The sequence below is a fragment of the Palaemon carinicauda genome, chromosome 15, assembly GCF_036898095.1.
Source record: "Palaemon carinicauda isolate YSFRI2023 chromosome 15, ASM3689809v2, whole genome shotgun sequence".
Classification (NCBI taxonomy): domain Eukaryota; kingdom Metazoa; phylum Arthropoda; class Malacostraca; order Decapoda; family Palaemonidae; genus Palaemon; species Palaemon carinicauda.
The window spans coordinates 44,836,856-44,851,546 of record NC_090739.1 but is presented as its reverse complement, the minus strand read 5'-3'; the positions used below and the strand labels follow the sequence as shown (position 1 = coordinate 44,851,546).

The 14,691-nt window shown below is 43.3% G+C and overlaps 1 protein-coding gene across 4 annotated transcripts in view; it reads right to left on the bottom strand.

Moving 5' to 3' along the window:
• The window catches only part of LOC137654591 (MTRF1L release factor glutamine methyltransferase-like), a 172,179-nt gene that overhangs the window by 83,404 nt on the left and 74,084 nt on the right, over positions 1-14,691 (bottom strand). For all 4 annotated transcript variants that reach the window (XM_068388359.1, XM_068388361.1, XM_068388360.1 and 1 more), the window contains exon 4: positions 13,427-13,634. In XM_068388359.1, coding sequence (XP_068244460.1) covers positions 13,427-13,634 — 208 coding nt within the window. The remainder of the gene's footprint in view (positions 1-13,426; positions 13,635-14,691) is intronic.

Here is a 14,691-nt window from a genome sequence, read left to right as displayed (position 1 = left end):
GGAAGTGGCGGAGGCACCAGAAAGCTGGCTCTTAGGTAGCAGAACGGTGACATAGTCATCCGAAGGAGCCCGAGAGGTGGAAGGCTGTGCAGGGACAACAGAAGATGGAGGAAGAGGCAGCCGGAAGTTGGATGAGGCACTCTGTTGTTGCCTGAACTGGGTGGAGGTATATGGTCTAAGCTTCTTCCTACCCCGGGCTTGATAATTTGCGGGGTCATACTTGCGTTTAGGGGTCAAACCCCAACAGGCTTTAAGGCTCTGATTAACCCTAGTGGCCTCCGCCAAGACTTCCTCTACGAGATCCTCGGGGAAGAGATTTGAACCCCAACAGGAGGACCGGATGAGTTTATTAGGTTCATGCCTAATCGTCGCCTCAGCTAGAACATGCTTGCGACATCTGCGTTTAGCAGTAGCGAAGTCATACAAGTCATAATATAAAGACTGTAACGTAGCCTTGTTGAGAGACTTAAAAATACTCTCCGTATCGTAAGTCAAGGCTATCGACTCCGTGGATGTGGCCAGGTTTAGAGTACGGCCCACACGTAGACGGGAATCATATTCCTGTTTAATGAGGGATTCCGGGAGACGGGGAAGCTTCTCACTAAACAAGACTGAGGCACAGTCTGCTGCAAGCTTGCCGGAGGTAAAGGTGGTATGGACGTTGTCCCAACACTCAATACCCGAGGGAAGAAGGAGGGAGATTGGATCCACCTCTCGGATGGGAGGCAAGGGCTTCTCCTCCAGAGCATATTGAAAGGCAAGCTCTGCCACCTTATTGACGCATGGAGTCAAGGTGTTCTTGTCCATTAAGAACATCGTAAAGGAGCTTTTATAAGGCGTCAGCATGGTGTTAGTGCAGCCGATGTCATTCAAAAATCTGGCCCAAACAGATTGGGCTTGCTCCTTCGGGAAGATGACCGTCTCTTTGGGGACCTTGTCTAATCGGACTAAAGCTTCCTCGGTAAGTCTGGCATAACCATGAAATGGAAATGCCAGACCCGGAGGAAAGAATTCAAAGTCCTCTAGAGGACGAGTGCCAAGGCCCTCCAGAGTTAACATTCCGTCTGAGAACGGGGAATGAAGAGCCATCCGCCAGGGGTTGTTCTTGGCAAACGGCGGGAGCTTAGAGGCATCCGGTATGAGAGAGCTTTGGACTCTCTCCGGAGCTCCTTGCTCTAAAGCCCCAATTCTCTGACCGAAGTTAGAGAACATAGTGTCCATCCTCGACTGCATCTCCGAAACCAACTTTGTCTGCATCTCCGACACGATGCGAAGCATAGCTGATTCGGAAAGGCCCGGGCTAGCAGCAGGAGGGGCGGAAGGAACTCCCGGGTCGTGAGACTTAGAGGAGGAACCAGAGGTCTTTGAAGACGGGTTCGTACCATGTTTAGAGCCATGAGAAGTCTTGTGAGGCTTGCGAGCTTTGGGTAAGGTCCTTGAAGTAGACTTATCCTTAGGGGGAACCGGGTATGAACGTTGAGACGAATCACGGTCCCCAGAAAATCCAAGAAAGGAAGAGCGATCAGAAGAAGAAGAAAGAGCGGGGCTGAGGATAGGAATCTCAGCGCCGGACACACCTGCCTCACTTACCACCCTACCTGTATCCGGCTCGTCTAGCAACATTGGTTCGACGTCCAGGTTCATGGAGGCAACATTGTCCTCCAGACCTCCGGGGGCGTCCGATGGATCTTGCTCTGGGTCGATGAGACCCATTATAGTGGCATCAATGTGGGCAATGATGGGAGCTGCCACATGCCTAGCCACAGCAGCTGAAGACTTGGCGTTGGGGTAAACCATGGTGCAGTAGTCCTCAGATAGGACGTACGGCCGCTTAGACTTCACATTCCGGGCAAACCCACCAACCCACACCTTCAGTGTGGCCCGAGCCGCAGACTTTTGCTCCGGGGATGCCTGAAATAATAGTGGGAATTATAAAAGGGAGACTCCCAATGGTCCTTCAAGACCATAGATATCTTACTAATAGTAAATAAAATAAGAAGGCAATATAGCCAACGGGACTCACCGAGTCAGATCCAAGGGTAGTGATGAGGTCGAAGCAAATCACACAGTTATCCGGGTGCCATACCACAACGTCTTCCAGTTGAACCCCACAAGGGGCGTGAGATCGGCAGACGGAGTGGCCACAAGGCTGGTGCAGAACAGCTGCACAGGCCGGCGTCAGACAATGCACCATCTGTAAAAAGAATAGTATATGAGAAACTGTAATTCTCTTAAGTAGGGGCGGGTCTGGAGGACCCGGGCCTAACATAGGTCTAACACAAGATTAGAGCTTAACTGTACTATTCTTTAAGTAGGGGCGGGTCCGGAGGACCTGGGCCTAACATAGGTCTAACACAAGATTAGAGCTTAACTGTACTTGAAAATTTTTTTTTTTTTTTTTTTTTTTTTTTTTTTTTTTTTTTTTTTTTTTTTTTTTTTTTTTTTTTAATTAGGGGCGGGTCCGGAGGACCCGGGCCTAACATAGGTCTAACGCAAGGTTAGAGCTTAACTGTAATATTCTTACATAGGGGCGGGACCGGAGGTCCCGGGCCTAAACATAAGTCTAACTTGAAACTAAAGTATAGCCATCCATTCCGGTCAAGCCGGGAGCATAAAAAAGGATGCAATAACAAGGAATTAAGACACATAGTGTCTGATTTCCCGGGGTGGGGTAGACCCCGGGCCGGGAAATAAAGGTATATTCAATACCAATTCCTTTAGGGACTCCGGGGTAGTGATCTGTCAAATATAATCATCATAGGAAATGTTATAAAATAATAGGGGGGCGGAACTGTAACTAAGAACTGCCAATCGAACCCGGAGGGTTTCGTATAACATAAGCCAGAATGAAAAGTGAATATAAAATAGGGTGCACCGGGATCCAACTCTGTTGACCGGTGGCCAACCAGACTAGACAGAGACGAAACCGCCGGGCCACCCGGAGGACAAAGTCCATAAACACTTAACTACCCCCTCTAAAAGGAGGGAAGGCAACGGTCCCTTAGTGGAGGGGGGAGAAGCCTAGCCTCCCACCTAGCTAGAGGGGGAGCGTGGGGGAGGATCACATGATACGAGGCAGCAGGGCTACCAACTGACGATCCCCAACCAGACAGATCAAACGGAGTAATGGCACAAATATTCATTATAATAATAATAATAGCGTTAAATATATGAATAAACACATAGAAAATTTTTGGGCAAGGCATGCAACATAAATAATTAAATCACAAAAGACACACCTGATGGCTAAAATAACATTGCCGCCTTAGCACGGTCGGCAGCCATAGCGATACGTAAATGATATCGGCCCAAAAATTGAACCACGAGGATTCTAAACGCTAAATAATGAATATTCACAATAACAAATAATATTTGATAATAAAAATAATACACATAGTAACACCGCAAGTGAAAATTAAAAGCTCTCAAAAACAGGAGTACCAACTGTAGTGAAATCAAGCAAGATCGGTATGAACGAAGAGAATAAACTCCTATAATATAAATATTAAACGATCTAGGTTGCTCAAAACACAGTAAAACCCAGCTTGGTACTTAACTTAGACGGTGTCTCCTGGGAAACCGACGAAGAAGCCATAATTCACTAGAAAATATCCAAAATTCGAGAGCACCAGAAAAATGCGGGTTACTTTACTCGTTGTGCTAAAAGGAGTTGGGTTCTGAGCGGATGCATTGTAGTACAGTAGTACCGAGTGAGGTTGAACGGCTCTCCTCTATTGGGGTTCTCTGTCGTGGATTAATCTAAATAGTGCGGGACCTCTGGAATATACGCCCAATTTTATACCGACACCAATAGGTGAGCGAGCTAGTTAACCTAGCACTCCTTTACATTTTTTCTCTGGTATATTTAGCAGTAAATTACCTAAGAATAAGTGCTAAATGGAGCTTATTCACTGGGCGGCACAGGTTCGAGCCCAGAAATGTACAGTATATAATTAAATAACATGTACAGGATAAATAAAAATTATATACTGTACAGTACTGTAAAGGAAAAATTAAATCTTATTTACCTTTGGAGTGACGTGACTTGAGCTAGTAGTGGGTAGAGGCAGAGGGGGGGAGGAGACGGTAGATATAAAAACGTATCAATGCTAATTATGTTATGTACACTCAATAATAAATTTATTCTTACTATTAAACACTTAAAATTAAAAATGCTTTTTCTTTTTATTATTTTTGTCTTTTGAAATTTTCTTTTTATGTTTTTTTTTTAGAACTTAAAAAATTACTCTTTTTTAAAAAAAGCTTTTTTGATAAAATCACTATTATCGTCTTTGTTTTCTGACACTTCTCTTTTGGAGAAATATCTATCCAAAGAAGCCTGTTTCTGACGATTCCTCAACATATTCCTAAAATGACTCATACACTTATCATTAACACTGCATAAGACGACTTGTGTGAAGTTTTTCTGGGTGTTTCTTTTCAATGAAACTCATAAGGTTTTCATACCAACCCGATAGCTTCCCTTATTTCTGACGATGTCGTTTCTTCAGTCTCCCCCCCGTCCTCTGCATTGCCTCCAACTCCTCTAAGTCTTCAGTCGTAAGCTCCTCCTTGAGCTCCTCGATAAGGTTATGGACGTCAGCCTCATCGACAACAAGCCCCATGGACCTCCCGATTGAAATTATTTCCTCAACATCACCCTCAGGGGCAGGATCATCAAGGGCCTCGTCTTTGGTTGAGGGATCAAAACCTTCAAAGTTTCGTTCTGCTACAACAGCTGGCCACAGTTTCTTTCATGAGGAGTTCAAGGTGCGCTGTGAAACCTCATTCCAAGCTGTGTCGATCATCTTCAGGCATTGAACGATGTCAAAATGCCCCTCCCAAAATTCACGGAGGGTGAGTTGAGTGCTTTCAGTCACTTCAAAGCATCTTTTGAACAGATGCTTCGTGTAAAGCTTCTTGAAGTTGGCAATCACTTGCTGGTCCATAGGCTGGAGGAGAGAGGTGGTGTTTGGTGGCAGATAGAGAACCTTAATGAAGGAGAAGTCAGGATGAATGATGTCCTCGAGGCCAGGAGGGTGAGTAGGGGCATTGTCCAGCACCAGGAGACATTTCAGAGGAAGATCGTTCTCTTCTAAATAGTTCTTGACAGCAGGACTGAAACAGACGTTTATCCACTCAACAAATATGGTCCTCGTGACCCAGGCCTTAGCATTAGATTTCCAAAATACCGAGAGCCTCTCCTTCGTGATATTTTGTGCCTTGAAGGCACAAGGATTTTCTGAGTGGTATACCAGTAGGGGCTCAATTTTTTAAGTCCCCACTGGCATTTGCACAAAATGCGAGTGTAAGTCTGTTTTTCATTGGTTTATGGCCAGGAAGTTTCCTTTCTTCAGCTGTGATATATGTGCGGCAGGGCATTTTCTTCCAGAAAAGGCCAGTTTCATCGCAGTTAAAAACTTGCTGAGGAATGTAGCCTTCTCTGGAAATTACATTCTCAAACTTCTTGAGGAATTCTTCTGCTGCTTTCTTGTCAGAACTGGCCGCCTCTCCATGCCTGACGACTGAGTGAATACCAGTCCTCTTCCTAAACCGATCAAACCACCCATGAGAAGCCTTGAACTCTAGGGGGGCTTGCTGCGACGTTCCTTCGCCTCCGCAATCTCTCTGGGCTTCCACGAGATAGGCAAAGATGGCGCTCGCCTTGTGCGAAATTACCGATTGCGTGAGTGTATCACCAGCGATTTCCTTCTCTTTAATCCACAGAAGAAGGAGTCTCTCCATCTCATCGTTGATTGAGGTCCTTCCACTGGCAAGGACAGTCATGCCTTTAGAAGACTTACTTGCTTTAATGGCTTCTTTGTTCTTCATGATTGTACCAATCGTTGACTGGTTACGGCCATATGTACTAGCGAGGGTAATGATGCGCATGCCTTCTTCATATTTCTTTATGATCTCCAGCATCGTTTCTATAATTATCATCTTCTTACTTCTGCCTTTAACATCACTAGCAATCTTGGGACCAATGGCTAATGAATTAAAGTTATAATTAAGCACTAAAATGCACAAAAAATACGATATCGCAAGCACTCACACGAGATCAAGTCTTTACGAAACGCACACGAGATTCCGAACTGAGCGCGCTTATGACAAAGAGAGAGAGAGGCAGCATCTCCCTCAGGCATTGTGGGAGGATTTTCGTCCAAAAGCGTACAGTATCGGCATCTTAGTGACGCCATGACGCCGACCAATAGCAGACCAGCTTCTTAGTGACGTATGCAGTGACGTATGAGAGTGGTGGTAAGCTACTGACTCGCACAGTCGTACGCGTAGAAACCGCCAAATTTGAGTTTCGGAATTCAATGCCGTAAGCTGGGGAAAATGTCGTAACGAGGGGACGAAAAAAAATCGTATTCCACACCGTAACGTAAAAAAAAACGTAAGCTGGGGACGCCGTATGCCGGGGGTCTACTGTATATATATATATATCATCATCATTATCTCCTCCTCCTCCTACGCCTATTGACGCAAAAGGCCTCAGTTAGATTTCGCCTGTCGTCTCTATCTTGAGCTTTCAATTCAATACTACATTCATCATCTACTTTGTGCCTCAGTCCTCAACCATGTAGGCCTGGGTCTTCCAACTCTTCTAGTCCCTTGTGGAGCCCAGCTTAACGTTTGGTAAACTAATCTCTCTTGGGGAGTGCGAAGAGCATGCCCAAACTATCTCCATCTACCCCTCATCATGATCTTATCCACACATGGCACTCGAGTAATCTCTCTTATAGTTTCATTTCTAATCTTGTCTTGCCATTTAACTCCCAATATCCTTCTGAGGGCTTTGTTCCCAAAACTAATAAATCTATTGGAGACCGTTTCATTGTCATACCATGACTCACGTCCTTAGAGTAACGCCGATCTCACTAAACTGATATATAGTCTGAATTTTATATGCAATTTCAGGCAATTTGATTACCAAATTTTACTTAACCTAGCCATTGTTGGATTTGCTTTTTTCAATCTTTCACTAAACTCTAATTCTACAGACCCTGCATTGGAGATCATAGTTACTAAATACTTAAATGATTCTACCTCATTAATCCTTTCTCCTTCCAATGATATTTCATCTTCCATTGCATACTCCATTGCATTAACTTACAGTATTGTATCTATTTATGATTCTTTATTACTATAAATGTTATTTACGTACCTGTATATTACGTATGTGGTGAGTTGTCAATTATACATATGTTCACATGAATTGTACACTGTACATATAATTATAATCTGTGATAGAACCAAAACAAAAACAATATTAGGCAGTATTTATTGTGTTAATCATCAGCTCGGTCACCCACTCCCGGCAAGGGGCAATGACTTTTTAGGTTAGGAGTAAGCACACCCTAGGGTAATTCATATACGGAAAAATTCTATAATCACGCCTGTGTCTGTTAACTAACCCTCACGATAAACGAGGCTTAACTGTACACTGCCCTTATCCTCTCAGGGTCAAAGTTGGTGACCTACTTGGAACATAGGTCGACAAACCAGAGAACAAACTGGACACTTAAGAAAAAGTATGCCGTAGCATCATGCTTCTTCAGACAAGTGGGACAGAAAGCAGTACTGTACTCTCTCTCAAGGACACACTGGTATTGAAGTCCATGGCCCTCTTCTTGCAAACAGGTGTCCATGCCACCATTGAGAAGTTGGGAATAGATAGTCATGATTCCCTTATCCACAGAGTGGTTACTTCTAAAGCCCTGTACACAATATGATTAATGACGCACAGTGTTGAATGGATATATTGAAAAACGACTTTTTCAACACGAAACTGCACCACTAACGTGTTGATGGGCTGGCCTGATTTCATGTGGCTGCTCAGTGCTGCGTCAGCATTCAAAGTGGGAGGATGTCTGCGTGGCTGAACTCCAGCGCAAATGGCTAAAAACTCTCTGTCTCCTACAATCCCATTGAGTGGACAAGGACTAACACTTCGTTTTATTTTAATACTAATTTTAATAATTATTTTACTATTTTTAATAATAATGATTTTAACAATATCAATAACAGTTGAGTCTCCTTGTAGAATAAATCGACATGCATCCTCTCTCAATGGAAGTTGAACTCCAACTAGGCAGCTAGCGCGCAAAAACAAGTGAGCAGTGTTGCAGTACAGTTTACCCGCTAGTAATTTTTTTCAACACCTCTACTGCACCACAAGGCTGCTTTGAGAACTTCTTACACACAAACCATCGAGTCATCACTGAAGAAGCTGACAGTGAAACTCAGATCTTGATCTGGTCCTTTAGTCCCTTACACCTTGAGTAAAGGAAAGAACTATGTCTCCCTCTTTTGCTCCACCCCAGCTGACCCACGATGGGGGTCAAGAGGTAGGATGAGGATTAAGTAGTTAAGATCAGTGATCCCCCTCTTCCAGCTGCTTCCAGTGGGGGGGATGCCTGTCGAAACATTGGACGACATGGCAGCGACAAAAGGCAGAAAGTTGAGTGGTAGACGTCCTACAGGATGGAGACCGCCTTCCTCTCTTTAGCTCTCGTCCTCCTGTGAAGCTCAATCTCCAGTGACATTCCTGACATACCCTCCGAAATTACCAAAAAAAAACTGGAACTTGCAGCAGAGATGAAGGTGATGATGAAAAAGAATGCGCTAGAAGTTGTCCAAGATGGGTCTCCAGGATTCTACATTCTGCTGTCCCTAGTAGAGAGGTCGACCGAAGCTGGAGACCAGTCACCGATCTACAGTATCTCCTCTAAATGTTTGTTCAACAAATTTTATTCAAGATGGAGATAGCAAGTATAGCATGTGCAACCATCAGGAAGGAAGACTTTATGCTTTCTTTGCACTTTAAGGATGCGTATTTTCAAGTAGCGATCCATCGGTCCAACAAAAAGTAACTACAGTATACGTCGTCATGAAGAAAGTATCTACACTTCATCACTGAGAGAGTTGTGTACTAATTAAAAGTCTTGTGTGTCAGACTGTCTATTGTTCCCCAAGTGTTCATGTGAGTTTTCCCTCGTCTCAGCTTACGCTCACTCGAACAGGATTCGTCTTCTGAAGTACTGTATCCTAATGATTGGTTGCTCCAGGATTGAAACAAGACTTCTTTTCTTTTACCACAATCTGGGGATCATGTTCAATCAGGTGAAGTAGGATTTCACTCCTAACAGGAGGTTAGTAACCAGGGAATGTTCATGGACATAACAGCAGTGAGTTTCCCTCAGATAATCGTATCAACAAGCTCAAAGGGATAGTGCAACTGTTTCTGATTGAACAACAAATTCCGGCTAATCTTCTGGGAGATTTTTCATTGTTAGTGAAACTCGGGCCTCACTATTATCTCCACTTGAGATTACTGTTGAGGTGTGAGAAGCATCACTGGTCAGCAACCACTGATCTCCCCCACATTCAGGTTCCAGTGGAACAAGAGGTGAGGGGCAATCTTTCGTGGAGGCTGAACGATGAAAACCTCACCAGGGTAATCCCACTCGACTCTCCTCCAGAAATGTTGCTGTTCACAGACGCATCCAAGGAGGGGTGGGGCACACACCTAAGGAACTCCTGCCCATCAACCTATTGGAAATGCAGGCAACCCCTCTAGCACTGCAAACTTTTCTCAACTACGGTAGTGGACTACATTAACAAACAAGGAGGACCTGTTTTACAGTTCTTCTGAATCAGCAAAGCAGGAACACACTTGGGAGTTCAACTACACAGCAAGGTTCATTCTAGGATAGAGGAATGTGATAACAAAAATGCTCAGCTGCCAGGGGCAGGTGATAGAAATGGAGTGGTCTCTACTACTCTGCGTGGTAGAAAGGCTTCTAGCACTTCTGAGTTCCCCTGACTTGTTTACTCCCTGACTGAACAAGAAGCTTCCAGTGTTTTGCTCACCAGTTCCAGATCCACCAGTAGGGATGAAAAATGCCTTCAGATATCCCTGGGACATCCAGGATGCTTAAGCTTTTCCTCCCTTCTGCCAGATACAGAGAGTAATCAAAGAATGTTGACGACCCCGAATATCAGAATGATCCTGGTAGCTCCCAAGTTGCCACACACTGGATGGTTTCCAGATCTCCTGATGCTCTTTTATAAGGTAACGAGAAACTAACCCAATGGCATAACCTCCTCTGTCAGCCTCATCTACAGAGGTAACACAACTCATTGGCATCCTATCACTTCATGGATGATGACTATCCAACATCCTCCAAGTGAAGGGCTTTTTGCAAGGGACTTTACAGGTATTATATGGATATATACAAAAACCTCTTCATCTGTCAACCAGGGAAAGTGGGCCATCTTCTGCAATTGGTGTACACAGGATATTTCCTAGGTCAAAGCCTTTCGGCAATGGATAGTTAATTTCCTTGTCTACCTTTTCCAGGACAAGCTCCTCTCATTCTCTGCAGTGAAGGGCTATAGCTAAACCTTGAGCTAGGTTTTCAGGTTGAAAGGTTTGGACTATTCCTCTTCATGGGAACTGTTCCTGCTCCTGAGGAACTTCGAGCAGTCTTGTCCTCTCAGAGAACTCAGACCTCCAACTTGGGACGTCACAAGAGTTCTCATCTCTCTCAAGCAGTCTTCATACAGGAGTGTCAGACAGGGATCTGACACTCAAGACTACGTTCCCACTTGCCTTGGTCTCAGCAAAGAGAGTAGATGAACTGCATGGCATCTCGTATATCATGAGTCATTTGGAGGGATAGAAAGTCTCCCTTACTTCTGTACCCAAGTTTGTGGCCAAGACCCAGAAACCAGCCGTCCAAAACCCAATTCAGTCCTTCTCTATCTCTTTCCTATAAAATACAACAACCAACTGGGATGACTTGCTTCTCTGTCCTGTGAGGGCACTTAGGTGCTGCCTAAAGAGAACTCAGAATTTCAGACTGGAGCACCAGGGGTTGTTCCTCAGCACTGGTATGGTTAGGAAAGGGATACCTAAGAATATAGTTTCATTCTGGCTTCGTAAGACCACTAGGTATGCAAACCATGCTTCCACAAGCTACAGATGTACTATCTATAATGCAGGCTCACAAAGACAGAGGTATTGACTCAATCCTAGTCTTCAGGAAGAATCTGTTTGTGACACAAGTGACACAGGAGTCTGGAAACTCCTGACAACCTTTACTGCCCACCATCTTTAGTAGTATACTGTGCCACCAGGTCTCTGGATACCTTTCCTTTTGGACCTTTGATAGGTGTTCAACAGGTTGTGTAGCAAGCCTAGTTCCCTCACATGACAAGGTGCATCTAGTCTAAGATAGGGGTTGTGACATAACTTTAGAATGCAAAATATGAAAGTCTAGCAGATTTTCTTTTCTTCATCCTCTCTCCTGGGGTGCAGCACTCATACAGCTATGAGCTGAACCGGATGCTAGATGCACGTAAGCAACTTGACCAAGTAACTTTTTTATGCAATTAAGTTTGTACTGAAGTATCTACCCTCCCATACAAGGAGAAAAGGAGAAGTATAGATGGAATGTATGCCACACCCCACCCAAGGAAGTTGGATAAGAAGAGATCCCAATAACCTGGGAGAGTTAGTAGAATGTTGCATAGAGTCCTGTTGGGTGTCTTCTTAACTCAGACTGGATTTTACTCAGTATAAAAGTAGCAGATAACTTTATTTGCAAATCTTGTAAATTGTATTCACTTAAATTACTTTGTTAATAAGAACTGTTTTCTTTGAAATAAGTTTTCCGTATCCCATGACTTCTGATATTTATAATTTGACATACTGAAAATTATTCAATTAGTATAAATCTAGTATGTGACAGCTCGACCTCAAGAAATTTTCTGTGTTGGACACTTTCTTGTTCAGCAAAACTAGCGTGTTCCTAGCCTGGTTTGAGAAGGGCTCATCAAAATTGTGGAGCGTATTCTAAAGTTCCGGTAAAATCCTGCCAATTGTGCAGCACCTACCTGCTACTTGGGAGTGTAGAGGATCAACAAGCCCATCTATATGTCTAATAAGGCTCATTACCTTAAAAAAATGGGAAGCCTCTCCTGAGCCTGATGTTGACAACTTTTAGGGGGGAAACACTGGAGTTTTCTAATGTAGCCTCTACTACCTATTCATTAGAGTCTTCAATTGTAATAAGCACTGGATCAGATACCCTGGCATTGTCTCAATCTTGAAGTTGCCGGTACCTGTTTTAGAAAGTTTCTCGAGCTCTTCATTTACTTTTAAACACCCTTCTTCTCTCGTCTAGGTCCTGAACATGAGATGAGACAACACAGGTTGATGAGAATGAATTCTGATAACAGAGTTTGAGACTCATGATCATAATAGGGAGGAGAAGGGAGTGTGGGTCCTGTCTTCTCTGAACTTGAAACCTGTGGAGAAGAATGGGACTTGTCATGTGTATCCCACCAGGAGCGTCTATATCTGGGTGTGGAATAATACGGTGGGGAATCCGACCTTTGTCTCTTATGAGGAGGTTGGTCCCAATAGGCTGTAAATGGTGTAAAACTACGAAAAGGTGGGTACAGTTTAGCCATCCTTTCATCTCCTAATTCTGTACTGATGTCAACTTTAGTCTCAATTCTCTTAAAATGGTCTTTACAGACTTAGGCACCAACATTGTAGTAGATAATTTGATATTTCCATTCCTAGAAGAGCCTGAAATGGTATAAGTCAGTCTACAGGAGGGTGGAAAACTATGGTAGTTCCAGACACGTCCATGCGAGTTGTTGTTGCTAGCGTAACGGCTTCAACGTATTCTGCTTGCAAGTGTGTTCTTATGGTAGCGCGTTCAGTTGGTGTACCTACTTCAGGACGCGTGCTAAAGGTGGCAATCAAATACTTGTTTACGTGACCCCATCCTAAGTCGCCATCAGCGTACGCTTTTCTGTACTTGTTTGCGGAAGTGAGTGTGGGACTTGTTTGTGTGTCTGTGGGTGCAGGGCTAAATTCACACTCGCACTCAGATGATATGACTAAACCTCCACTCAGCTCATGAAGGTGCCACAAGGGTGATCTTCAAGGCCAGGGCAGGTTGTCATACTAATCTGAGATACACTCATAATCACTAATACGCACTGTAAAAGGAAAACCATAGCACAATTCATAGCATGGATAGGGATAGCTGGCAACCATACAATGTTACCAGAATCCCACGATTTTCTTAATTCTGGTTGTAGCAAAATAGCAACGGAGTAAACCGATATAATGACAAGGATTTGTATTTTTGTAGGAACACATTTAGATTAAAAATATGTGATATTTGAAAAACATAATTGGTCAATCTCTTTTTTCAATTCTACAAAGTCAGGATAGAGTTTATAAAAAGTTTTAAAGTCTTTAAATAATTGGCTATTACAAAAAAATATTGATATTCTACCTTGCTTTAAGAATTAAAAATCTCTTAATCAATCACATGATTTGAATTCAAATACCATGGAGGAGAAGGGTTAAGAAGATTTGATCTGAAGAACTTACATCACTAACATTCTTAAGAAGTGCCAAGCTAATAGCCCCAGAACCACATCCAATATCCAGTACTCTAGGTCTTCCCATTCCTTTTAGACACTGAAGGGCTAAATCAACTAACTTTTCTGTTTCTGGTCTTGGTATAAACACCGGTGGGCGTAACTTTATAGTAACTGAGTGGAAGTCCCAATTACCAACAATATACTGAACAGGCATTCTGAAATAAAATTATATTTTAATTATAAAATAAATTTTTGAATATACTTACCCGGTGAATATATAATAGCTGCTGCTCCGGCGGCTCGACAGAAAACACACAAAAACTCGTGAGCGATCGCTATGAAGGTTGCGGGTGTGCCCACCAGCGCCAACTATCGGCCAGATACCGCATATGCATGTAAACAAGCCTCAATTCTTCTCATCCCGCTGGGTCTCTATCGGGGAGGAAGGGAGGGCCTTTAATTTATATATTCACCGGGTAAGTATATTCAAAAATTTATTTTATAATTAAAATATCATTTTTAAATATTTAATTTAGCCGGTGAATATATAATAGCTGATTCACACCCATGGTGGTGGGTAGAGACCAGAGTTAATTAAGTTTACAGCGTATATGCTTAGAGTTTTTGACAGTTATATCATAACAAAACCCAAATATATAGGTACCTGGTAAGGAAGTTGACTTAGACGATTACTCTGCCTTGTTAGTCTGTCTTCCTCACGAAGCCCAGCGATCCTCTTAGGATGCTGAAAGACTCCCAGGAGCTGAAGTATCAAGGGCTGCAACCCATACAACAGGACCTCATCAAACCCCTAATCTGGGCGCTCTCAAGAAATGACTTTGACCACCCGCCAAATCAACCAGGATGCGAAAGGCTTCTTAGCCTTCCGAAAACCCAAAAACAAGATTAAAAACATTTCAAGAGACAGATTAAAAGGATATTGGAATTAGGGTAATGTAGTGGTAGAACCCTCACCCACTACTGCACTCGCTGCAACGAATGGACCCAGTGTGTAGCAGTCCTCGTAAAGAGTCTGGACATCTTTTAATTAAAATGACGCGAATACCGACTTGCTTCTCCAAAAGGTCGCGTCCATAATACTTTGCAGAGATCTATTTTGCTTAAAGGCCACGGAAGTTGCTATAGCTCTTACTTCGTGCGTCTTAACCTTAAGCAAACATCGGTCTTTCTCATTCAAGTGAGAATGAGCCTCTCGTATTAAAAATCTGATAAAATATGACAAAGCATTCTTTGACATAGGCAATGATGGTT